Source organism: Sceloporus undulatus, chromosome 3 (assembly GCF_019175285.1).
Source record: "Sceloporus undulatus isolate JIND9_A2432 ecotype Alabama chromosome 3, SceUnd_v1.1, whole genome shotgun sequence".
NCBI lineage: Eukaryota > Metazoa > Chordata > Lepidosauria > Squamata > Phrynosomatidae > Sceloporus > Sceloporus undulatus.
This window is the reverse complement of record NC_056524.1, coordinates 78,938,833-78,965,889: the sequence shown is the minus strand read 5'-3', so window position 1 is coordinate 78,965,889 and position 27,057 is coordinate 78,938,833. Positions and strand designations below refer to the sequence as shown.

General features: G+C 40.0%; 1 protein-coding gene across 13 annotated transcripts in view; it reads right to left on the bottom strand.

The window, feature by feature from the left end:
* Nucleotides 1-27,057, bottom strand: part of DMD (dystrophin) — a 1,477,396-nt gene that overhangs the window by 1,169,623 nt on the left and 280,716 nt on the right. Inside the window, exon 1 of one of the 13 annotated variants that reach the window (XM_042458879.1) lies at nucleotides 3,047-3,282. The exons of the other annotated variants lie outside the window; for them this stretch is intronic. Within the exon in view, the coding sequence (XP_042314813.1) occupies nucleotides 3,047-3,095 (49 nt within the window). The 5' untranslated portion in view covers nucleotides 3,096-3,282. Of the gene's footprint in view, nucleotides 1-3,046; nucleotides 3,283-27,057 lie in introns of those variants that run through there. 13 annotated transcript variants of the gene reach the window in all.

The following is a 27,057-nucleotide window of genomic DNA, read 5'->3' as shown; positions in this document are numbered from 1 at the left end:
GAGGTGATATCAGCAGCAGAGCAGTGTTTCAATGACCAGACATAAAAAACAAATTGGAATGGTTAAAGAAACTTGAGAAATGATATGCTAAGTGTATTGAATTTTGAAGTGAATATGTGGAATGGCATGTAAGTTTCATAGCTCTAGGTAACTCCTTTGGCTGGGCCTGGAATAATTCAGCACCCTCATATGTACCTTCTCCAAGATAAACTGGTTTAGGTATCTTTTAGTAACATATTAATAATGACACCATAAATTCAACTACTATCAGATGGTGCCAAATCAACTATATATAGCTTTAAATGAGCAGCCATCAGAAACTGTCTGAAGCCAGATGGTGGTAAATTGATATTTTAGAATGGTGTTTCAAAAGTCTAGTAAGGTTTTTACAGTTATTATGTCCCAAGTTTGGGGCTAAACTCAGAATAACTATGTCATTTTATTTCATCATAGCAAGGGGGCTTTTAAAAAATAACAACCATGGATTGCACAGTACATTTGACATTCATAATCTGTTCATTTCACTGTGACACTGGCACTTTTTATTCTAATAGTTCAGTTTAAAAAGAAGGCATTCTCACATTCACTCTCCAAGGCACAGGGAAACACTGCAGGGATAAAAGCAAGTGTTGGTCCTTCAAACTGCTCATGTGAGACTCACAGAAACTGTACACACTTTTTCAATCTTTGTATTGCAGCTTCAGTTTCTACAATATTCAGCTAAAATCAGTTAGGAATACTTTTTTCCTCCGTGTTTCCTCAGAACATGAAATATGCCAGCCTAAGTCCAATCCTGTGGCATTTAAAAAGCCAGAAAAGCTGTTATTGTAACACATGTATTTGTACGAGTCCTATTTTTATCAGGCTTTCAAAACCATACATTGGTTCCCTTGACAAAAAAGAAATGAAAAGAAAAGAAAGAAGAAGAAGTCTATAAATAATTCAAGCAAACAAGAAATACACTGGAAGGAGTCAGATGTATATGTGAATACAAGCTGCCCACTGTAATCTCTGCATAGGTCAAATAAGTGTGTACATTTACAATACCTTCTCAATGGATGAAGCATGTCATCCTGGCTGTTTCTAAAATGGACTCTTAGTTTAAGACCAAAAGTTGACATCAAGGAACAACCATTTTAATGTCACAGAATCTAAGTCCTGGTTGACATTACAAGAGTGAGTTAAGACAGGGCAGCATCTGGTCATAAAACATGATGTATTAAGTATCAACCATGGCTACATTTGTGTATGTCATTCAATCACACACACACACACACACACACTCCTTTCAAGACACCATTCTCACCCTGAGATTCCTCCTCTTCACCCTGAGCCTGAGATTCAAATCTCACAATTCTGGACCAATACCATCTGGATAGCCATATTTTGGCTCCTCCTAGACAGCAAAAGTACTGCAAAACACAACACAGACTTTCAATCATGATTTTGGCACAGAATCATAGCATTGGAAGAGACCACAAGGGCCATCCAGTCCAAGTAGCAACACACAATCAAAGCACTTCCAACAGATAGTCATCCAGCCTCTACTTCAAAAGCTTCAAAGGAGACTACACCATACTCTGAGGCAACATATTCAACTGTTGAACATTGCTCTCGCTCTACATTCTTCCTAATATTTAGGGAGAATCTCTTTTCCTGTACTTTGAATTCATTGCTCCATGTTTGGAAAATTCAATAAAAGCTTTATGAACATAGAATCTGCAGTGTCAAGCAAGGCAAAAGTCTTGCTCTGCACATCTCTGCTTGACTTTACAATCCATGAACTGTCCATCATAATTTTCTAGAGATTCGTATGAATTAAAATCATAAAGAAAAAAGTGTCCTACTGATAGACATTTCTCTTTGTAAGTTGTAAATCAAATATTTTACATGCTGCAGATCTGTGGAACAATTATTCACTTCATCACTGCAATTCAAAATTTGAAAAACAACAACAACAACAACAACAACAACAACAACAACAACGGAATCCCTGCAATAGTGTTTGTTACTTTTCAGGCAGAATTCAGAGACAGACACAAGCAATTCACCAACAGTGAAGTGTTGTATAGATGGCAATCTTATTTACCTGGGGGTAAGTCATATAGAACACAGGAAGGCTAAAAATATTTGTTTACCTTTGAAAACAACAAAATGCTTGCAACTTACTTCTGGTAAACCTGATGTTTTCTTAGTTCTACTCGGTTAAAAAAAACCTTTATAGAAACTTATGTATGAATATGTATGACACGAACCAACCACTAATATTTTTGTTAAAATGCCCATATTATAACATGTTTTGCATAATCTTTCACTATATACAATAGATATCAAGACTTGCAGAACACAAGGTACAGATCTCAGTGTTGCATTCTGAATCACTAGTAATAGTAGACTGACCCATATGTAGTTTTTAACCCAGTGACCCAGTTTTCATACTATTCCAGCAAGCCATATACAGCAATGTTTCATATCATGCCTAGTTATTTGGACGTTAGCCATACTAAACTCAGAAGGATTAACATCTAAGCTTACATGGTATCAGGCTTTTATTTGTTTATGAAGTCCTCACCTTTAAGAATAACCATTCCATAATATATACAAAAACATATATAAAACAGAATGATTGGGTTAGCTACAACAATGTAAACACTGCCTATTCTGCAAAATCTTTTCCAAACCACCCCTACCATGGGTTAAGTTTGTCAGTAGGTATACCAATTTATTTCTCATGAGGATTATATTCACAGGGCCAGCTTCTATAAGTAAATTGATGTTAAAGTTACACAGTGGAATAACAGTGCTACAATTAGCAGCATTTAAAAACAACAATTCTTCCTTTTCAACTTTACGCCCGCCCCCCTTCTAAGTTGTTAGAATACTACCTTTTAAGGTCAGAACACAGCAGTAACACAAATGTGTCTGAAGACAAGGCAAAGTAACCCAAAAGCTATCTTTAGGGAATGACGCTGTTAAAATGTTAACTCCTCTTAGTCTTTGTCATTCAGTGGTGGGGATTTTCTTCTTCTTTTTCTTTTTAACTTACCAGATGAGTCACCAGATATTTCAAACAGTGTCCTGGCTTGTACTTCCATGAGAAAGCACTCTCTCACTCACTCTTTTTTTTTAATTTCCCAGTTGGCTCCGCTCTAGCACAGTGAAGATAATGCCTGCACATCTACCCTGTGCAATTTCCAAGAGACAGAAAATAGCACAATCCTTTTAGCTGCCTCCAGGAATATTACATTCTCTGATGCTGTTGTAAACAGTAACAGTAAAGAACTCTCAACCACTATCCTGTGAGAATGCCAATGTCACCCTCCCCCTTTTTTTCCAGGGCAATGGTTTCTTCCAACACAGTGTCAATCTACCTGATTATGTTCTTTTCTAATCAGTAATCTTTGTTTTCTCTGCAACTGCTGAACCTCCTGTTTATGTGGGAGTTTTGCAAGGAGGAAGCAGCAACAAGCTAACAGGGCTATGCAAGAACCAGAATAAGTGAAGGTGGAAATAGAAGCACCCAAAAGCACTTGGATTGTCCTTAATTTAAACTCTGTCTATACCGAATGCATGAGCCAGAGTTTTTGAGAGAGACTAATCCCGTGGTGCCCAGCTGGTTGAAAGTGTGTTAAGTCCTTCAGAAATCTTATTTAGTGGCTCAGAGTATTAACTTTAAATACTGGGGAGTACGGGGAGAACTGTGAAATTCTAACCCAATTTACCAAATGTTTTGTCATCAAAACACCTGTCCTCACCTATCATAATTGTGTATTTCTTTTTCATCTCAGTGCAGGTGTATATGTTTTGTGTTGTGCTGTATATTCTTGCAGAGTTTCTAGTAAAATGTCCATTGTGTAAGACGGAATCAGGATTTAAAACTACAATGTCCAGGGGCATTCTCAAAATTCTCTACTGTATCTAAAAGCAAAGAAATGGGGGGGGGGGTACATCTACACTTCAGAAATAATTCAGTTTGACACCCCTTTAATTGTCATGGCTCAGTGCTGTGGAATTATAGGATTTGTAGTTCCATGGAATATTTAACCTTCTGTGAGAGTGCTCTTGTGCCATAACAAACTATAAACCCCAGGATTTCATAATCATGAAGCCAAGGCAGTTAAAGTGGTGTCAAATGGCATTATTTCTGAAGTGTAAATGCAGCCTCAGAGGAGCCAGAATTCTCCAACACTTTTCCCAAGGTAAGGCTGAAGATTAGAAATGACCCTAGGACAACACCTCTCTTCCCTTCTAGTTTATTTGTTGCTGGATTGCTGAAGTGCTAGTAGCACACAGCAATAACTGTGTTGGTAGTCTAGATATAATTTTGCATAATTTTGCACCACCACAATGATCAACTATATCACTGTTCTGGGATATGCAGGGAGGAGAACAGGGGACAGTGGCAAGTGCCACAAAAGACTATGAAGAAAAGAGCATCTTCCTCCGCCCACCCCAAGAGAAAGTGGGAGAGGAAAAAAATCTTCTGAAGTACTTAACTTGGAGAAATTTCACCTCACAATATGTCTAGCTAAGCAGTTTTACATATACAGTGTGATTAACTTCTTCAAACATCTTCTTCCCATGCAAAAACCTATACTTTGCATTACTGTCCTCCCCAAATAAAATAATATCTAACAAGAAATCATATTTACTCAGAAGTAAGCCCAACGAGTTCTATGATATGCTCTCAGGCAAGTGTGTATACCATAGAAGCTTTGCTGCATATTGTCACCTTAAGTTCCTTCAGAACCTTATTGCATTGCAAAAATAAGATGAGAGACAGTGAGGAAGAAGTGATTTTCTTTTTACCTTGCCATGTACTCTCAAAGTATTTCCTTTCCATGCCTTTGTCATTCTGGAATAATCTATCGGGCAAGCAAGATCACACTGAGGTTTGTAGTCTGTTGTGGCATCAGAGCTCTCTGATAGAGAGAGGAGGTAAATAGAAAGCCACTTCTATCTTGCTCATCTTAGGTGCCAAGAATATGGCACAAAAGAAGCAGCCAGAGGCCATTCCCACCCCAATCACTCAGAAACCATAGCGACTGAATACCGTGGTCCCAACAGGAGTGGCTTTTCACTGCTCTTTTTTGCAGCAGCTTTGGGGCATGTTAGCTGGCTTCAAAGCAGCTTCCGGCCATTTCGGGGCATGCACTGTATAAATGCCTAGCCCTCAAAGCGTCTGGAATCTGCTTCATTTGGCCCATCTGCTTCAGGCCTTACTTTTGTAATGTGATAAGGCTCAGAGAGATTTCTGGATCTAACATGCTCAAAGTTTCCAGATATAAAGTTTAGGTTGGAAGGCTTCACAGCTTTTCTCCTGTTGCTTATGTCTCCCAGCATAGATGCATCTATTAGATTCTTACCTGTCAGGTATCATCTACTACTGTCCCTCAGGACCTGTATTCTAAACTCCACACCCTGTTCTGCCCGGAACTGTTCTTTAGCTTTCAGGCTACACCTGCTGCTGAGTCACAGGATCTGAGCCTCATGAGGGCTATTAAATATGTATCCAGTATTTTCACTTTTTGATGGAGAACTTGGAATGGAAAGCGCCTAATGACATGCTGAAAACAGGATAACATTTCTTAGGAAAGTTATGTTGAAAAGAAGCAGGCTACTATGTTGAGAAAATACACCCCAAACAATAAGAAATGAAGTTTAGAGCCCTGATCTATACTGCTTGGGCTGACAGAGGAGATTATCACATGGAGAGGATTGCGCCCCTTATGCTGTCCTATCCTAGTTGTCCTATTTGTGCGATTGGAGGAAAGATTATCACACACTGCATGCTTACCCCATTCTTCTCCCATACATGAAGTGTAATGGATGAATCATTTGGTATTAATGGGAGTTTCCATTAATACCAAATGACGGGTCCATTACACTTCACGGATGAGAGAAGAACAGGATAAATTCACAGTGTGTGATAATCTTTCCCCCGATCATGTGAATAGGACAAGATAAGGATGGTGCAATCTGATTGCTCCCATCATTTTCCTCCGTGTAATAATCTCCAGAGTTTCCCTCAAGAGAGTAACAAGAACTGAAGTTTCATGTCAGCTCTCTCTTGCTGCACCAAGGATAGTCATGAGCAAGGATGTGCAGGGCTGGTTCAAGATCATAAGAAAATTTCTCTAGACTGCTATAATAAGAAAGCTTAATTTTACCTGGAGGTTGACAATTACAAAGAGTTCAGCCTGGCATCTCAGGAACATACAGCTCCCACCCCACAGTATTTTAGTCAGCAGAAGCAATGAACTAGAGTTAATTTGTTTTGCAGAGGTTATGTAAATCTTTGAAGACATTTCCCAATGGCATTTGTTCCCTTCTAGGGAACTGGTTATTTTAAAGTTCTAACCCTGGATTCTCACTTAAGTATATAAATTTACTTTTTAAAAAAGAAGGATTAATCTGTGACAGAGACCAAATATCACACTTGAAAACCCATCACTGACCTCTTGATCCCTGGACTATATCAGTGGAAGGGATATTGAGAAGATAATGCTGAAACTCCTAAATGGAGTTTCTCTAAATGGGGAATAACGATTTATGCTGGTAATCTACTGGAGTTTACCGAGAGCGAGGGAATGAGAGGAAGAGAGAGGCATGGAGAGGTGTGATGGAAAAATTGCATTCATCTGAGTAGGTTTAACAAGTAATCATCTGCAACTTTTTGTGTAAAATTGAGCCTGGATTTTTTTTTTAAAGGCTTAGAAAACCAATGCAAGCAAAACCATCCAGAAAGTAAATAGAATGGTTAAAATCTTTTTTAAGATAAATACTTAACATTTTTTTTAAAAAAAATGTTTATTAAACTCACACAGCATCCCCCCTTTCCCCTTTTTGCTGTGTTAAGTACTCATTGTATTGGTGACTGCATATATGTGTTAGAAAAAGGTCCCTATCCCACTTTTAATTGTGATTTGAATATAACTGTTACAATGGTTATCTAACACAGCTTCACTGAAATTTAATCTGGTTAAAATATAGCATGTCAAAATACTGTTTCCTTATACTGAAAATATACATTTTTTTCTCATGAAGACAACAAGTCCAATCAGTCCATTTTGGTGCACTAAGAAATTAATGGAAAAATACAAAATTATATTCAAGCATTCAGCGGTATCCAGCTTGCTTTATTGGACTTAATTTTTTCCCTTTAATGAAAGAACACAGATATATGTATATGCTACACAGTTATAGCTCTTTAATAATGTTTTAAAAGGCAGCATGGCATAGTGGTTTGAATGTGGGACTACAAGTCTGGAGACCAGGGTTCAATTTCTACCTCAGCCATTAAACCCATTGGGTGACCTTCGGTAAGTCATATGTTCTCAGACTCAGGGGAAGGCAAACCTTCTCTGAACAAATCTTGCCAAGAAAACTACATGATAGGGCCTTAGAGTCACTATGGCCTGTTACAGACTGCCAAAATAAAGCTGTTTTGGGTCTCTTTGGAGGTATGCTATTTAAATGATGCATGGGTCCTAAGAATTTAGAGGTCGGGCCAAAGCCACACTCCATTCCTAAGCACTGGAGTGCAGCTTTGGTGCAGCTTCCGGATTCTTAGGATGCATGCATAATTTAAACAGCATACCTCCAAAGAGACCTGAAGCAGCTTTATTTTGGCAGTCTGTAACAGGCCTATAAGTCAGAAATGACTTGAAGGAACACAAGAACAATTGCCATAGCTCCATGTCATGAAATCTTTGCATTAAATTGAGATATTTAGAATTTTCTGCCTAAGACATTTACTGCTGTAGTTCAGGGATGTGGACTTGGAAATTTGAAGTCCTTCCCCAGTCTATAAATCCCAGGAATCATTCAGTATTGTGGCAATCTGAAGTTTGTAAACAAGTAGAAGTTAAAAGCCGAACAACAACAACAAAACTCAGGGGTCTGTTGTTTGTGTTGGGCTATGACTCAGGAGACCAGGTTTGGAGCAACTTTAAAAGGGTTTTTGGGGCTATGTGCCCATGTTCTAGAAGAGTTTATTCCTGACATTTCACCAGCCACAGATGCTGGCAAAACGTCAAGAATAAACTCATCTAGAACATGGCCACATAGCCCAAAAAACCATGAAAAATACCCTTTTAAAGTTACTCCAAACCTGCTGATACTTCCCTTCTGTGCTTGTCAGAAGCACAGAAGTACCTTTGTGGTTATGTAAATTTACAGCCAGCCCTTCCCTTATGTGAGGATCTGTTCCGGAAGCCCCTATTCCCCCCATTTAAGGGAAATACCATGTATAGTCAAGTCCCATTGAAAACAATGGAGCTTGTGCATACAGCATGGCACAGTGCAGTATGCACACCACAGATGCATGCACCATCGCTGCTTTTGGTGCATGGCTTCAGCGTAAACTGAAAGCCGCATATGGCACCCCCACATATGATGTGGGCACACTGAATTCAGATGATGAATTTGCTATTAGTATACAGGATGCTATGTATCATCTACAAAGTAAGAATAATCACTTAGCCTAACGGATCAAAACTTAGTCTTAAAATCACTATTAGTATATTTAGATTTAGCATAAAAGAACATTAAAAGGATACATGGTAAAGAACATAAGTAGAGTATTATTTGGTACTCTGAACACTTAGGGTACCTGTTGCTGACATAAGCAGGTCACATGAAGTAAGGCAAACAATCGTGGAATCCTTTCCCTTACTTTGTTTCTCCTCTGGGCCTAGTGGGGATTTCTATGTGAAAGCCTTATAACAGGATGTTGTAAAGAGCTTTTTTTTAAACCTCCTGGTGTGTTTGTGGTAGTAAACAAACAAAATATTTCACATATACTGTACAGCACAAATGGCAGAATAAATAGTGATCAGATTTTAATTTGTGCTCTGGTTCTCATTGCAGATTCTGATACATGATAAGACTGTGAGAGTATAGTAGCAGCAGCTGAGTGCTGGAGTAAAAGAAGCGTGGTGGTGATAATAACAGCAGCAATAACATTCTCCAGAATCCCCACTTGTCACTACTGGCATATGTAAGTGAGCTGAAGAGACATGACATTTTAAAAAAGGACAATGGACAAAGTCTCAAGAGAGGGAACATTTGTCATGGCATGTGCATATTTCCCTTGCCCATTTTCAATCCTGATCAAAAGGTTTTGAAGGTCTGTATACAAATCCCCAAACAGTCTATTTACCAGAGATCAGATTGGGTCACCACAAGAAGCAAACCTTCTTTAAAGTTTGGTTCAGGATTTCTCTGAAAGAATTAGAATTATGGTCTATTTCCAGCACTGCTTAAGCAAACAAGATAACAAAATCTATTGGAGAAAGGTTTCTATAAATTCCATCAAGGCTTGAAAGGAATGGCAGAGTAACAGCTTTAAAAAGGACAAGTTCGAAAGTGCAACTGTATGTCGATAAAGCTTAACTCAGAAAATATTGAATCACTGCACATATTGCTTCATTGTAAACTAGGAAAACAGTCCAAGCTTTTCCAAATGAGACAGTTATTAGGGGCAAATGAATTTGTCCTTGATCTGCAATTGACATCATGATTTAACTGCCTAGATGAGAAAATAAAATTTTGCATTTCAGTTGTTGGGATGGGAGTGAGGGAAGAGAATAGTGTGAGCCAAATAACTGAGGCATTGGAAAGGTACACACACACACACACCATCCATCAGTTACTGATAGATAGATAGATGAATGGCATTAAGACAGAAAATAGGTCTGAACTGAAGCTTTGCTCAAATAGTAAGTCAGAAATCTAAACAAAATAGTGGTCCCTCAGTATTTGTGGGGATCTGTTCCAGACAAAATCTGCAGATGCTCAAGTTTCATTGTCCTCAATAGTGGCACGGCCACATGGCAGCACATGATCCTACCTCCTTCCCTCTCTGCTTTCCCCTGAGGAGACGGGCATCAAGGGACCCCCACCACTGCCATTTCTTCCTGCTCCTTCTTCCTCCTCATCTTCCTCCCACCTCCTCCTGCCTCTTCCTCTTCCACATCTTCTTCCTTCCTTCCTTCCTTCCTTCCTCCTCCTCCTCCTCCTCCTCTTTGCCCTGTCAGTTCCACTGCTGCCGCCGCCTCCCTCCTTCATCCTCCCTCTTCTTCCACTTTGCCCTACCACCTCCTCCACCACTGCTGTCACCTCCCTCTTCCTTCCTCCTCTTCGCTCTGCTGCCTTTTCCCCTGCTGCCGCCTCCCTCCTCCTCCTCTGCCGTTGCCCCCAGGCTTGCCACCCATGGATGCTCAAATCCATGGATGGCAAGTACACAAATACAGAAGGCGTACTACAATATCTTATGTATTAAAAATGCTATTTTCCATGCCATACCATGTAGTGCAAAATAAATAAATAAAATTATTACTTCCAGATGTACTGTCCTTTCAGTGTTGGACAGATAATGGCTTGCCATCCACCAACTACCTGTTAAATTCAGAGGAGTAACTAATTTGTTAAAAGAATGAATTCAATGGTCTTTAAAGGTAAGTCTATGAATTTAGGATTTGTGATGAGACCAACAGAATTTTTCCACTTTATTATAGGTCCAGAAACACAATCCTTTACACTTGCTCTGAATGTGATTCACATGCCTCAGGTCATACAGGAAAACTTTATGTTGGTCTGGGTGGTGAAATACCCAGGTAGTCCTGATATGGTTATTACTATCACCACATTACTTATCATAAGATAATATACCAATCCATTTCATTTATATATTTATCTATCAAATTTCATTTCCTGCCCTTCTAGTACCTTACACTATTTAGAATACCTAACAACAATTAAAGCAAGAAATCCAATTCATTTTGAAATATACACACACACTCATACACACACACACACTAAAAAAAGTTGCATTTTTAAAAGGGGAAAATATAAATGTATAGTGAGATGTGATGGCTCAGTGGTTAAAATGCTGACTCTGACACCTGCAAGATAGGCAGTTCGAGACCCAAGTGCCACGTGATGGAGTGAGCTTCGAGACTCATGTGCTAAATGATGTCACTAGTCCCAGCTTCTGTCAACCTAACACTTTGAAAGCAAGTAAACATTCAAGTACATTCTGTGGAGTCAATCTTTGACAATGAGTCATCTATGACAATGCTGGCTCTTCAGCTTAATAACAGAAATGAGCACTAACCTCTACAGTTGAACATGATTTGACAACCTTATCAAAGGGAAAACCTTTACCTTTACTTTTTATAAAATGTATCCATCTGATAAAATCAATAGCTGCCTAAACAATAACAATTTTACTGTATGATGAAACACTATAAGAAAAGGTGCCAAAGAGATCCACCAATTGGGTGGCAACGGGTGAAATAATCTGATATTCTTTGCCAACAATTTGCTGTAGATAGTATGGGTGAACATGCCAGAAGCCCAATGACACCAATGACCATGGACCAAATAAAAGCCTCCCATCATCCTCTCCTGAAACATTCTAGATGCTACTGCTGGTAGAACTGTCAATGTAAACAAAAAAACAATAATTAAATAACTACCTATCTTTCATACTAAATAAATTACCAAAGTATTTTGTTTGGAAATGTTCAGACATTTACCACTTTCCCCCTACGTATGTGTACTCACCATATGCAGTATGTTATTAAAATTCAGTTATATCCTTTCTTTAAATTTTAGATGCATCAACCAGTAAATAGAAATGTAAAAGAACAGGCATATCATTTTTAACTGGAAACAAATTTCCTTCAGGATCTCACAGAATACCAAGTGGTGACCTTTTAAGTGGATCAATCACTGGAGAACAGTTTCTGTTGAAGAAATTCCTTTAGGTTAGCTTGTACAAAAATAAATACACTGAGCACTTATGGGCATAATAATTGAAGCTATCCCTCTTCCTATGGAAAAGCTACCCAAACATTGTTTAAAATGTGAGTCTCCAGGGCTCACAGCTCAATCCCGTTTTGCCCACTGTAATTTAGTTTGTGCACATTCAAGAATTTTGAGAAAAACTGGCAAACAGACACTACACATTGATTTTAATCAGTAGTCACCTAAAGCAGAGGTGGGAATCCAGACAGCTACCTTAAGCATGTCTGCTGAGCATGCTTTACTAAACATTTTACAACTACCCCCCACACACACACACACAATTGAAACTACATATAACTCTTGATAAGTATCCCCTATTTTTCTAAAGCAATTTCCAAAATGAGGCTAATGCTTCTAGGTAACATCTTTGGAATCAGATAAGCAGGTCTTTTGAACCAGGCCTAACTTTCCTTAGCTCCTCCAGTCTGTTGTATTGGGCAAGTATATTGTTTTCATACACTGTTTTTTTCTTTGTTATTGTTTTATTATTATTGTTCTTATTTTGCTTGTTATTAACCTCTGAATGTATATGGTCCTGGAGAGCTCTCATTTAGTAAAATAAAAAGTGGATTATTATCCCTTCAATAGTAGATCCACTGGATACACCTGGATTGCAACAACCATCATCCTCCAAATGCCATTAGCAATGCTGGCTAGTGCAACAACAGTTGGAGTGCCACACACTTCACATTTCCGGTTTATTTTAAGAATAAGCAGAGAAACAATATAAATCATTTTTTAATTATTGAGACATTAAGGTCACACCTATCCCTCAGAATGCAACAGCTATAACAAGAAGGGAGGTATGACATATTTTTTTATAGTTTTTGTGGGTTTTTCAGGCTATATGGCCATGTTCTAGAACAGTTTATTCCTGATGTTTCCGTGGCTGACATCTTCAGAGAATGTTGGCATGGAAGAGAGCAGGGTATACACACACACACACACACACACACACACACACACACACACACACACACTGAGTGACCTGTGTAGGGAGGAGTGATTTCCATGTTAATCTGTGTATTGTTCTGTTGTTGAATGGCAAGGCCTCAGGGTGGGAGGATATGCAAAGAGGATTAGTGTCTGTTTAATTAGTGATCATTGTCTGCTGGGAACATCCCTGACCCTGGGTGTTGTTGTTTTTTTCTCCTTTATTTTGCTAAGACTTGATTTTAGTATTTTTCAGGACTGGTAGCCAAACTTTGGCCCCATACAAACAGGCCAAAATAAAGCTGCTTTGGGTCACTTTGGAGGTATGCTGTTTACATGATGCATGTATCTTAAGAGTCCAGAGGATGTGCCAAAGCTACGCTGCGGTCCTAAGGACCCATGGCTACCCCATCTCTCTGCTTATAGAATCCATTGTCCCACTGGAAGTAGCTTGTTATTCAGATATTTGCTTATGTGTTTGAGCTGAGAAGCCTGAATAGGATTCTGTTGACTTGTTCTTGGCTGCTGACCCCCCTCCTCATCATCTTATTTTGACTACTGTAAAGACAGCATTACTTTCACAATGTATGTTCCAAGACAGATGCAGCAATACTAATGAAGTTGTTGTTGTTGTTGCTGCTGCTGTGTGCCTTCAAGTAAATTCCAGTTTAAAGCAATGGAAAAATGCAATTTCAAAGAATGAAATTCAGTTAAGAGCAGACAGTGTGTTTCAGTGTTCCTGAAGATGCAAAATAATTGTTATTTTTTTCCCCTTTTTCCTTTAGAGTATCTCTTAACTTCACAATAAGAAAGGGAATAAATCTCTGAATGGTTTGCTAGTGAAAATAATAATTTCAAGATCAATCACTGGTGAACATAAATCCTTCAATACAATTGGTATTACAGATTATTCAGAAGACCAACAATAAGCTCATCTTTCTTTTATTTTATGGTCTATTTGTTTACCAATCTTGTTATTGTCTTATTGTTATTCAGTTCAAATCAAAGTTTCAGAATAAATGCAAAAACAAATTTACACACAATGTAATCCTATACCTGGGGTGGGGGAGATGTACAAAGCATCCAGAAGTTGTTCATAATCTTTGCTAGGCTGCTAAGAGCTGAAGTTCAACAACACCTAGATGGCTCCATTATTCCTTTGCCTGCTATACATCTTATGTTTTCTTCAATAAAGGTTAAGATCCAATTATGTTTTTCTCTGAATCCTGTGATGGTCTGGCCTCCAAGTGTGGAGTGAATTTGTCAACCTGTAGCGATAGTTACCTAAATACACTAAAAGCACTAGATCATGTTTTATTTTGAAATCTAAGCAGGGTCAACCCTAGTTAGTATTTGAATGGGAGACAGCCAAATACAGGGTGCTATAGGTATATTTCAGAGGGAGGACTGGAAAAACCACCTCTGCATACTTAGAAACCCCTATGAAATTCATGGGATCATCATATGTAAACAAGCAGCTTGAAGGCACATACACAAGTGATCTCATACAGCAGTCTACCTTGCTCAGACAACAGGCTATTGGTTATTGAAGCCCACAGAATTGGATATGCAAGGATAGGGAACAATTACCATCCTGTACAGACTCTTAGAATAAGGATATATACTATCATAAATTTCATTCTCATAGTCAAGTTTCCCATTTTTTTTCTTCTCTGCTAGATAATCATTAAAAACTGTGCAGTTGGAAACAATTTGCAGTTCAGGACTTACTATGGGCAAAAAAAGGGAAAGAAATGCACAGTCAGCCCTTAGTATTGGGGGTGGGGGGAGGTACTGTTCCAGACACACACACCCAGTGGATGCAAAAAAAACTGCAGGACCTCAGGTCCCATGGTTTTCAATGGCCACACATACACATGTGACTGCTTTGCCATGGCCACATGCTTAAATCTACAGATGGCAAGCTTGTATGTGGCTATTTTGTGCATAAAATAACATTTTCTTACAAGAAATATTTTCAGTGCAGAAATGTTAATTTTATATACAGTTATAAAATTTATAAAAAGTTACATATATTTCCCACACAGAATAAATCCCAAAGAAACTGCAGAGAATCGCACTAGAAATTCATTGTTGACCATTTTTTGAATTTTTTAAAATTATTCTGTCCATCCCAAGAAGGATGTCATATTTTCTGTAGCCAGTTCTCAGGAGATCCATGAAGCTGCATGGGTATGGAAGAGCAAGGGCAGACATTTCCAAAATTCCAAATTTTCTGCCAGTTTAACATTGAATTTAGTTTAAAAAACAACAACACCTTAATCTTCCAATTTTCTTTAGTGTGCAATTTAGGGCCGAAAGAGGCAGCCCTGAAGGGGTGGTTTCATGCCACCCCCGAGAAAGCCAGATCAGGGCCATGACACCCACCGGCAGCAAAATGCCTCTCCTTTTTGAGCTGGCAAAAAAATGGCTTTTCCATCACCACCGTGGCTTTGAAGCATTCCTGCAGCATGCGGTATATAAATGCTGTCCTGCCGGAGTGCTACAAAAAAATAAAATCTTTACAACTGTACCCACTGATTTCTAAGCTGTCAGGATTTTGTTTCTACATGAAAGAAATAAGAAACAACTTAGTGTTTTATGGGAGTATCATCACTGTTCAAAATCCTACTTGAGATAACCCACTTTGCTCTCTGTTAGCTATTAGATAAACAGAATTTAATAAAAGGAGATTTCTGAAAAGTGAGTTCAACTGTGAAGAGTGTGTTGCCCTTTCCTCAAGAGTAAGGGTTTGCCAAATGCTATTGCTAAAATGTCAGGTCCCAATCCAAAACTCAATAGTGTCAATAAAAGTATTATTTTCAGTTGGTTTCAGCAAACTTAAATTTAAAAGTATTGTACATAGCAAGCAACATGCTTTTAGGGACTGGGTCATTTTATTTACATCCTCTTAGTTAGATTTTTCCACTGGATGTTAAGATCATTTGGACCAAATCATATGCTAATAATGTGTTAGTCCTGGAAACCTTGTCATCATGCTAAGCCAGGTAGCATTCTAAATGCAAATGTTTGTGATAATAGGCTATTTTGCTTTGTAAAACTTCTTAAAGCTAATGTGGTAAAAGAATAGCAACCAGTGGACATTGCAAGCATTATACAACCCTCACACACTTGCCTGGGGCTTTCTTTGCTGCAGTAGAAGGGTTGAAAAGTAGAAGGGATGGAGCAGGAGAGATGCCTACTGATTAGTCTGCATGTGGCTGCTGTTTTAAAGCTAAACAAAGATGCACAGGTATATGCCTGAGAGAGAATAAATTAGCAATTCTCTCAGGAGGTAGGGCTTCAATGCAGGAAACCTTTTCTTTTGGGGAAACCTTTCCCCTGGATTATCAATAACAGGGCCTGCCTGGAGCACATAGTAAAGCTATTATTTGACCTCATAGCAAGACTGTTTCATTATTTTAAGAGCAGCTAGGGAAATTGATGCCACCCACTCCCCATTTTCCTTGGTTTTATATTCCTGTCACTACATTGATAGGAGATGCTTTGTGATAGCAATTGATGGGGCAGACAAGGTTTTAAACTCTCTGATTCCCACAGGGATCCCAATGTGCCCCAGGATAGCATGGATGCTCGCATGCCAGCCTCATACCTACATGAGAGGATTCACCCCAGTTTGTACCATGCTTCTTCAATTTATATTCCCTAGGATGCAGGATAGGATTGTTGCATCAGAAATCAGGGTCGGCCTTCTGTTAACAATATCCTCCTTGCCTTGCTCCACATTAAAAATATCTGAGCTGTAACCAATACAAATTATCACCCATGAGTTCAATTGCTGTCTCTCAAATCCTGCTTCCCACTCTGTGCTGCTAAAACAAACACCCTCCTTGCACTTCAAATACCTTTCCCAGTTTTTAAGTATCTGCCTTAATATTTCATTTTAAATGAATATTCATAGGAAAAGGCCTATACATTGTTACAGTTGTAAACTGCTTAGACACTGTTAGTTCACTATGAAGCAGAATATAAATGAAGCTGTTTGTACTATTGGCTATCTTTAATAATAAACAAAAGTACCTATATGAAAGCCAATTCCCAGAATTTTCAGAGCATCCTAAGGAAGTGGGCAGTGTGGATGAGGATGAAAAAAATCCATATTATAATATGTCATCACTTCTAGGAGTGGGTGTCCCTTCAACAGAAGTAAGAAATCAAACCATTTTGTTTGCAAGTACAATTTTAATAAAATTTATTTGATGTTTATTGGGAATAAACAAATTCTAAATCTGAACATATGAGAAATATATACAACTTATCATTTTGTACTATGTCCCTAGAATCCTCCAATGATAGAAGTTTCTGGGCATTGTAGTAATACACACAGATGTTTATCACACTATGCTCTTAAAGAGCTACTATTCCAGTGTGACTCCTCTAGCAGCCTCCTGTTGCATGCTGGGATTGGCAGTTTTAAGGAGCTGAACTTCTCTGCCTGAGAATTCTAAATACCCCTCCTTAAAACTGCCAATCCCAGCATGCAACAGGAGGCAGCTAGAGGAGTCACACTGGAATAGTACCTCTTTAAGAGCTCGTCTGATAAACACCATAGACACACACAATTTCCAAACTCTTGTTGGAGATTATCACATGGAGGCTTACCATCCCGAAAACATCCCTAAATCATCACTAAAGCACGATGGTGTGATCATAAAATCATAGAATCATAGAGTTGGAAGAGACCGCAAGGGCCATCCAGTCCAACCCCCTGCCATGCAGGAAATCCAGATCAAAGCATTCCCGACAGATGGCCATCCAGCCTCCATTTGAAGACCTCCAAGGAGGGAGACTCCACTACACTCCTAGGAAGTGTGTTCCACTGTCAGGAAATTCCTCCTAATGTTGAGGTGGAATCTCTTTTCCTGCAGCTTGCATCCATTGCTCCGGGTCCTAGTCTCTGGAGCAGCAGAAAACAAGCTTGCTCCCTCCTCAATATGACATCCCTTTAAATATTTGAACAGGGCTATCATATCACCTCTTAACCTTCTCTTCTCCAGGCTAAACATCCCCAGCTCCCTAAGGCATTCCTCATAGGGCATGGTTTCCAGACCTTTCACCGTTTTAGTCGCCCTCCTTTGGACACGCTCCAGTTTCTCAATGTCCTTTTTGAATTGTGGCGCCCAGAACTGGACACAATATTCCAGGTGGGGCCTGACCAGAGCAGAATATAGTGGCACTATTACTTCCCTTGATCTAGACACTATACTTCTATTGATGCAGCATAAAATCGCATTGGCCTTGTTAGCTGCCGCATCACACTGTTGACTCATGTTCAACTTGTGGTCTACTTGGACTACTACATCTCTTTCACATGTTGTCTCCTTAAGCCAGGTGTCCCCCATCCTATATCTGTGTATTTCATTTTTTCGCCCTAAGTGCAGTACCTTACATTTCTCCCTGTTGAAGTTCATTCTGTTAGCTGTGGCCCAGCTTTCTAGTCTATTCAGGTCATTTTGAATTTTGACTCCTGTCCTCTGGAGTACAGTATTAGCTATTCCTCCTAATTAGGTGTCATCTGCAAATTTGATGAGTATTCCCCCAATTTTTTCCTCCAAGTCATTGATAAAGATGTTGAACAGTACTGGGCCCAGGACAGAGCCCTGTGGGACTCCACTGGTCATTTCTCTCCAGGATGAAAAGGAGACATTGTTGAGCACCCTTTGGGTTCGTCCAGTCAACCAGTTACAAATCTACTTAACAGTTGCCTTGTCTAGCCCACATTTTACAAGCTTGTTTGCAAGAATGTCATGGGGAACTTTGTCAAAGGCCTCACTGAAATCAAGATATACTATATCCACAGCATTCCCTTCATCTACCAAGCTGGTAATTTTATCAAAGAAAGAGATTAGATTTGTCTGGCATGACTTGTTTCTCTGAAATCCATGTTGACTTTTTGTGATTATGGCATTGCCATAGGATTGTTGCATCTCTGTTTAATGATCTGCTCTAGAATCTTTCCTGGTATTGATGTCAGACTAACTGGACGATAATTGTTGGGATCCTCTTTCTTCCCCTTTTTGAAGATGGGGACGTTTGCCCTCCTCCAGTCTGCTGGGACTTCTCCTGTTCTCCAGGAGTTTTCAAAGATTATTGCCAATGGCTCTGATATTACATTTGCCAGTTCTTTTAATACCCTTGGATGTAGCTCATCTGGTCCTGGAGACTTAAATTAATTTAGGTTAAACAGGTATTCCTATACTATCTCTTTACTTATTTTGTGCTGAAATTCCCCTATTCTGTCCTCTGCTCCATTATCCTCAGGTTGATAGCCAGTCACGTTTGTCCCCCATGATTAAATCATTATGGAAGTGTCCCCTCACCTCTCCCATCATTAAAGCATTCGCGGAGCAGCGTTTTCTCCAATAACAGGAACTAATGGAGAAATGGCTGCTCCATGAATGCTTTAATGATGGGAGAGGTGAGTGGACACTTCCATAATTATTTAATCATGGGGACAAGCATGACTGGCTATCACACTACCACGCTTTAGGGACGATTTAGTGACAGTAAGCCTCCATATGATAATCTCTGTTGTCTCAGGTTGGTTTAACTTGTGTGTGCCATATATACTTGACTATATGTTGACCTCATGTTTGAGTCAAGGGCAGGTTTTGCAACCAAAATTATGATTTTTGATATGACATGTGAAGGGTAAAACTTAGAGGCATCTAATAAATGATGAATCAAAGGAAAATGACACCAAAGACATAACCATTTGTCCCCACTCTAACGACTGTATGAATGAGGAGGATGAGGAGGCAACTATGATAACTATGTACAATGTGTGGGACAGGAGACTAGCCACAGGTGGGCCTAAGATAACACAGACATATCAAAAAGGATAAAAAGGCAAAACAAAGAAAGTGTTGACTACATTAGCAGTGATTATAGGCTTTAATTTCAATGTGATAACTTTGTCTGATATTAACCCAGAAAAGATGATGAAGGGCTGAAACAGATGGCCCAGTAAAGCCAGCTTCTAGCCATCTTGGATATAGCTCTACAGGCAAAGGGGTGGGTTTTTTTTACAACTCAAATAGGAACAACTTTTTTCTCTCCTATTTGGGGTGGAAGCTGGCTGGATTGGGGCTGTGGCATGTTGTTGCCACAGCCCCAATCTGGCTCTCTCAGAAGTGGCATCATGCTGCCCCTTTGGAGTTGTCGGTTTCACCCCAAACTTAGACATATTCAAATCCTTCAACATTTTCAAAGTACTACTTTGAAGGGAAGTGCCAAAGCGCTGCTGCCACCACCATTTCCTGCAGGCATTCAAAAAGGTCAGAAACAGTGCTACAGTAGAGAGGGTAGAGGGGATCTCCCAAGAGCCATTATGTTCTAATGGTTTGAGTGTTGCACCTAGGACTAGGTTCAAATCCCTGTTTGGCCATGGAAACCCACTGGGTGATCTTGGAGAACTCAACCTCTAAACACACTTTGCCAAGAAAACTCCATGATAGATTTGCCTTAGTCACCATAATTCAGAAACAACTCCAGTGCACTCACATTCACACCCACACCTTTCTCATAGAAGCCAATGCAACAAGCATTATTCTATAACTTTAAAATAAAGGATTGAGAGAGGACAGATATATTGATACAGGACTTGGCCTTGTTCCAGTGACATAAATCACACATTCAATTTGCAGACTTTTTTATTTTCTTCAAGCTTTCTTGTTGTTTCTTTGTATTTCAGAATTTGTTACTTTTCATATACAAATTAACAAATATTTAAGTATAAAATATTCTCATAAGTGAAAGGAAGAAACAACTGCTCACTTGGAGGATGCAGTAAGATTTTTTTTTCTTATACTGTAGATTGAGAAACAGTCTTTAATATCACAATACAGTTTACAGAGCTAGTGCTGGGCAGTGTTGTTTCCAGGGTCATTGGTCAGAAGTAGGAAAAATGTCAAATGGCTGATCTGGAATGATCAGACTCTTTACAGTTTGGGAATTACTCTGTGCAGACTTTACACATGAGGGGTGCAAACCTCCAATTTTCTATGCACTATTGGATCTATTTATTTCATCTTGTCAAGAATGTTTTTTGGTAATAACTTTTTGTCATTGCTGTGGTGCTATGGAAAATCAGGTTTTAACACTTCTTATGTTTTATTCATGCACCTAATATCACTGTTTTGTGTGGGTGTGCTTTAACCAATATCAAATAGGATCTTCCACACTTTGCCAGGGACAGCTGATCCAGCAACGATTTCAGAAATAAGTTTGATAATGGAAGAAAGCAAAATATGTGAAAAGGCAGCAGGAATATTCAGAGTGACTGGTGAGGCATCCCATTTTCCTAGGAACCAGCTGCTCCAACAAGACATTAAATCTATTATGTATCAGTCATTAGCTCCTCCCTGCATGGCTTCCATGACTGGTGAAACCCCATAAATATTCCTCTGTAGACCATCTGATCAGTCAAATGCATGTAAATATATGGCACCTTTGGCTTCTGCTACCTTCCTGCTGTTAGTAACAGAACACAAAAAGTCAGTCCAGTAGATACTGTTGAGGGATAGGAGTATGCTGAGATACTATTATGCGAATGTGCAAATGATGAAATGCATGAGCATGTACAAGTGTGTGTGTAGCCCACACATACCAACCAACACCAGGTGTCACTCCTATGGAGAGGTCAAAGCTTTAGCTCTGTTAATTTGGTCATTGTAGCATAAAAAATTTAAACTGTATTGCTAAACCACTTTAGAATATTCTGAGTTATTCAGTTAGGAAGCCTGTCTTCAAATTAGCTCTTTGAAGCAAAAGGTCACATCCTTATAAAGCTGTGTATATTGAAAGCATTTCATAAGAAATGAATAGTACAATCCTTCCAAATTCAAAAACTGGATCTTCTTTTCAGTATGATGAATTTACTTTTACCAAGCTGAGTTTCAATCAAATAGAGCTTTGCACTGACAGTGAGGAGACAGAAAAACACACTCCATTTATTGAATACAGTTAAACTATTTTTGTGAGAATGAAGGGGATACTAAAAATCTCCTCTATGTTTAATATTTTAAAAGGGCATATGATAAATTCAGTTGCTCATACTATCATGTGCCTCTGGGTATTTCTACACAAGAAGAGAAAGGAACTAATATAATCTTTTCTATCAATCTCTACCCAATCTCTTAAATGTGTCAGACTGGTGGAAAGCTTTTATTTAAGTTACCATTTTTCTTTCAATGCAATTTATATAAATATTCAGTAAATATTAGGAGTTCTTTTTTTAAAAAAATACTGTATGAAAGAAACAGTAGATAATCTGATTTACATGCCAAATGAGTGAGATTATCTAAACATAAACCAGTTAAGTTCAACTAAACCAAGGTAACTAAGGGTTGGAACAGACTGTCAGGAAAGCTGAAACCAGGAAAACATCTTGGGGGTGTGGCATTTTGACACCGCACGCCTCTGGAGTTGCTTGAAGCTGCCCTGGGGTTGTGGTAGGGTCACCTAAGGCAGCTTTTTACCAGCCCAAATATAAGAAGATCTTTTCTGCTCCTATTTGGGTCAGCTCTGGGGCAGACAGGGACTGTAGAATATGGTTGCTGCAGCAGCTAGGTGAATGACACTTGGCAGATCCCATTCTGCCGTTTTGGGAAAGTCTGTTTTGCCCCTAACTCACCTATATAATAATACTCTCTGCTTCTTTTTCTGAATTATAGGCACTTTACAGAGCACCCAAAAAGGGCGCTCTGCTGGAGCCCGTGTTTGCTGCACCAGGGAACTGCAGCGGACAAACCGCGCATTTCCTTGGCGCAGCAAAAAGAACCTGCAAAAAGCTAGTATATTGCCTCCAGTATACTAGTAAATCAGACCAATATAGATCTACATAGAAACTCTACAGCTGGTATAGGAAAAGTGTGTTTCCTGGGCAGTATGTACAACAAAGGGATATTTGGCACTCTCAAGCCTTCTACTTTTTTTCTGGCCTCAAATTCCCCATAGGGAGTTTCAGAGACAATTTGATCATATTATAATTCACACTTTAAAACCATTTTTAATGGGAGGTGACCTGCTTACTTCCACTGAGGGCAGCACAGCAGGGGAATATGCAAAGGAGTAGTCCAGAGTCCAGTCCAAAGATCACACAATACCAGTTAGTCAGAGGTCAGATAACCTGAATCCAAGAACAAGGAATACAGGAACAACAAGGGTGCAAGACTAGTTGTTGACTGCAAAGAATGTCTGCAGGTGGAAGTCTTTTAAAAGGCCTCAGTTTCTCTTAGCTGAAACCTATTAGCTCTCCTCTTAGCTGCAAGCCTGGAAGACTGCCTCACAGAGTTCTTGACCTGTCTTCTCTCCACAGGTCCTAGCATCTGCAACCTAGAATCTGTTTCTTCCTCTGCAGTTTCCTGAGCAATAGCTTCCTGCGCCTCTTCTGAGACTGCTGAACCAGGCAGCCCCAGATCTGCCCCTGCCTCAGTCTCCTCCATTTCTTCAGAGTCTGAGTCTTCTGACTGTGTCTCTAAGTCAGGCCCAGGGCAGTCCATGACAGTCATTTCTTGTTGTAAAAAGATTATTCTGGCCTGTCATGGGCAAGGATCTGGACTAGATGAGCAGTCAGAAGAAGAAGCTGATGAAAGGACTCAGTCTCCTGGGCGGGTTACAGACCGCCCATTTGGGGCGGTCTGTACCCGCCCCTTTCCCCGGTGTATCGGGGCCTCAGCTGCCAGAACGGCAGCCGCTGAGGCCCCAATCCGCCGCTTTTCAGGCTGCGGGGAAGCGGCAAAACGCCGCTTCCCCGCAGCCTGAAAAGCGGTGTCCTTGGGGCTTCAAGCCCCAAAGACACCCCGTGGCGGCGGGGAGGAGGAGAAAGGGGTCTCCCTTGCTTCGCTGGGCGCAGCCGTCTGAAGGCTACGCCTAGTGACGCAAAGTGGCGACGCAAACCAGGAAGGAGCTCCAAAATGGAGCTCCTTCCTGGTCCACGCAAAGGGTGCACTAGGTGACCTGGCGTGGAACGAGGACGTCACGTCCGCGCCGCCCCATATAGAGGCGGCGCGGCCGTGACGTCCTCATGGTGGCAGCCATCTGGAACGGCCACCGTCATTTTTTACGCGCAGAGTGTGTATTAGGGTTAGGGAGGTGCGGAAGCACCGCACCTCCCTAACCCTAGTACGAGCTCCGCGTGTACTTTAATGGCGGTGTATAACCCGCCCTAGTCTCTTATGTGAAGAACAGCCTGCAGAGCTGCCTCACATAGCTATCCCAGTTAAAGAGGAGCCTCAGCCAGAAGAGGGACAAGAGTAGGACTCACCTGCAGCTGATGGGGCAGAGGACACATCTGGAGAGGCAACATAGTCCCAAAGTCTGAGAACTCAGTGCATGGAGCAAATGGCAGAAAAATGATACTCAATCAATCTCCTTGCAAAGCAGCAATGGAGAAGCTTTATAAATCAAGCTGTAGAGTGCTATGAAAATGGGTTTTAACTGGGTCTTTTTATTGTAGTGCTTTTACATGGGTTTTAGTTTCTCTGGGTTTTTTTCTTACAAAATAAAGAAGTGGAGTAATAGAAGGATAACAACCATAGAGCTTAGAAGGTCAGATAACACTCTCTGACCTTAAGGGGTCATTCCCACTATCTTTTGCTCTGAATTGTGATACAGGGTATATGACCCTAGTTTCCAATGGAAATCGATTCTGAATTGGCCAAACAAACAAAAAAAAAATATGTGCGGGTTTTCTTGATACTATTTTTTGAGATTCTTTTGAGAAGAATTGATTCTGACACGTGTCCAATAAGTGGGAATTCCAGATCAGAATTGATTGTTTCAGAGGGAAGGGAAAATGGCAGATGGGTGTGTACCCCAGAGATGTCACATACACACCCATTGCTGCCTGTTTGGATCCTTTTTTAAATAAAAATTAATCAAAAAATCAATAATTGGTAAAGTAACTACTTTTGTAAAGGCAGGTAGTTAATAAAGCAATCTCTCAATTTTTAATTAATTAATTAATTAATTTTTAAAAATATGTCCTCCATTCTCCTCCTCTTCCTGGGTCCCTTGCCTCTGTCCCGTGTGTGTGATAGCTGTCCGTGCCCTCCAGGTCTCCCCTTGTAGCGGGGAGCCATGCGGAAAGTTTGGGTTTTCTTGCCTTCTTTCTTTTCTGCACTATGTCCTTGGGCATTTTTGCCTGCTCCTTTCTGGGTTGAGGGTTTGGGTGGATTTTCTCAACAGCACCTCTTCTCAGCAGCATGGGGGGCCTTTCAGCCCCATCCCAGGCCCTGGTTTCACTTGTTAGGGGTGCACCTATAGACTCCCAGCAGCACTGACGGTGCGCCAGGCCTTTCAGCCCCATCTCGGGCTTTGCTCATGCTTGGCTTGGGCTGGATGAGCAGTGGACCTGGGATGAGGGTTCTGGGGTAGGGCTCCTGAGGTGGGTGGGGTTAGGTGGCAGGCTCCTGCCTCCAGCTACCCCTTTCTCCAGCGGAAGTGGTGGAAGTCCAGGAAAAGGAGGAGGCACAGGGCAAGCTTGGGTCCCTGCCTGGAGAGACTTCCCGAGCCCCAGCAATTGTCGGCTCCACCTCTACCTGCTTCCCAAGCCCAAGCAACTGACCTGACCTGACCAGGTAAACTAGGTCCAGCCCTCCTCCAAAGCAGCCCCACTGCTTCCCTCCTGGCTCCAGCCTTTGCCACACTATCCTCAGCTGCACTTGCTCTGGAGTCAGTCTTCTCCTGGGTCCCTTGCCATCACACTTTCTGCACCTCAAACTCTCATAGCCTCAGGCCACACTCTCTCAGCCTTCAACCCATTCCCAGCTAAATTTCCAATCGAGGCTGCCACTTACATCACAGATGACTGATGTGGGATTCCAAAGTGGCGCTGCCAGTGGGGACGACAATCGTGCCAAAAAAAAAAAGTGATCACACTGGGTAAGGAAAAAGACCCCTTTCATAGTGGGAACCAGGGATCTTTTGAAATCCCTTTCCAAACTGGGGCAAGAGTGAATCAGGAAGCGATTCATCCTGCCAGTGGGAATGAGCCCTATAAAACCTTTCAGGTCAAGTTCCACCAATAGTCAGGGCCATGAGAAGACTCTGCACCCATGTTCTCTGCAACAGACTGTCTTTTCACTTTTATCTCACTGACTATGCCATTTTCTTATTTCTTTTCTTGAATGAAACTGGTCTGAATCTATAATCAATTGGCTATTGATGAATTTTTATTTTAGAGAACTAATAGGAATGTCCGTTAATTCAGTGTTTTATTGATCATATTTTGTATTATTGTATTATTTTTACTGATGTAATCCCACCTCGATCCTTGGGAGAGGCAGGAAAAATAAATAAACTATTATTATTATTATTATTATTATTATTATTATTATTATTATTATTTTATTATATTAGAATGAATCAATGCAAACGCATTGAAGAGCAAGATTGTACTTAGCTGGAAATTTTAATTCTGGATGGCAGAGACAGGCAAATATATATTAATTTTAGGGAAGCATTATCTGTGACTAGCTTGAAACATATACAATATTCTTGAACTACTTGCAATATTACAGGGACCCAAGATTATTTTTAAAAAGTCTTTTATTTAAGGAAATTTCCATTTATATAAACAATGGCATGAACAATAGACTGCCCCATAATAAATAAAAGGGACATTTATATGGACTCAGAAATGACAAAAATAAAAACAAACAAAGCACAGAGAAAAGGATTGCCAGGGTTACATTATTTAACAAGATATAGTCCACTCTTCAGTGCAGTCATAAATGCATTGTAATCCTGCATTTTATCACATCCCCATCTTTCAAAAATATACAGGCACAGCTGGAATGAGTCCAAACCAAATTCAGCTAGTATAACCCTCTGCCCTAGGATGAGATTATCCAAGTATTAACACTGTATTTCATTCCTCTGTAAGTTCATTCACACTATAAATTCATTCCTCGAACTCAGCTCTTATCTATCTATCTATCTATCTATGTTTCAACAATAATAAATTTATAATAAATTTCATAATGTAGCCAACTAATAATGTGGCTTACATTATTACATAATCTGTTTTACATTAATACCATTACCAGGGGACTGATTGTAATTTTTTGTTGCAAACTGCCATTCAGCACATAAATAAAAATTAATTGATCTTATATGAAAAACAAAGATTAAAAATCTCAACCATATGACAAATCTCAAGCATAGAATCTATGAAACAATATTAGAAAAATGTCTGCCCAGAGAAAAAGTCTTGGTGCATGACAAAACAAGCCATGTGCAGTTCCAAATGCTGGGGTGAGAGATGGGACAAAATCATGAAAGCAC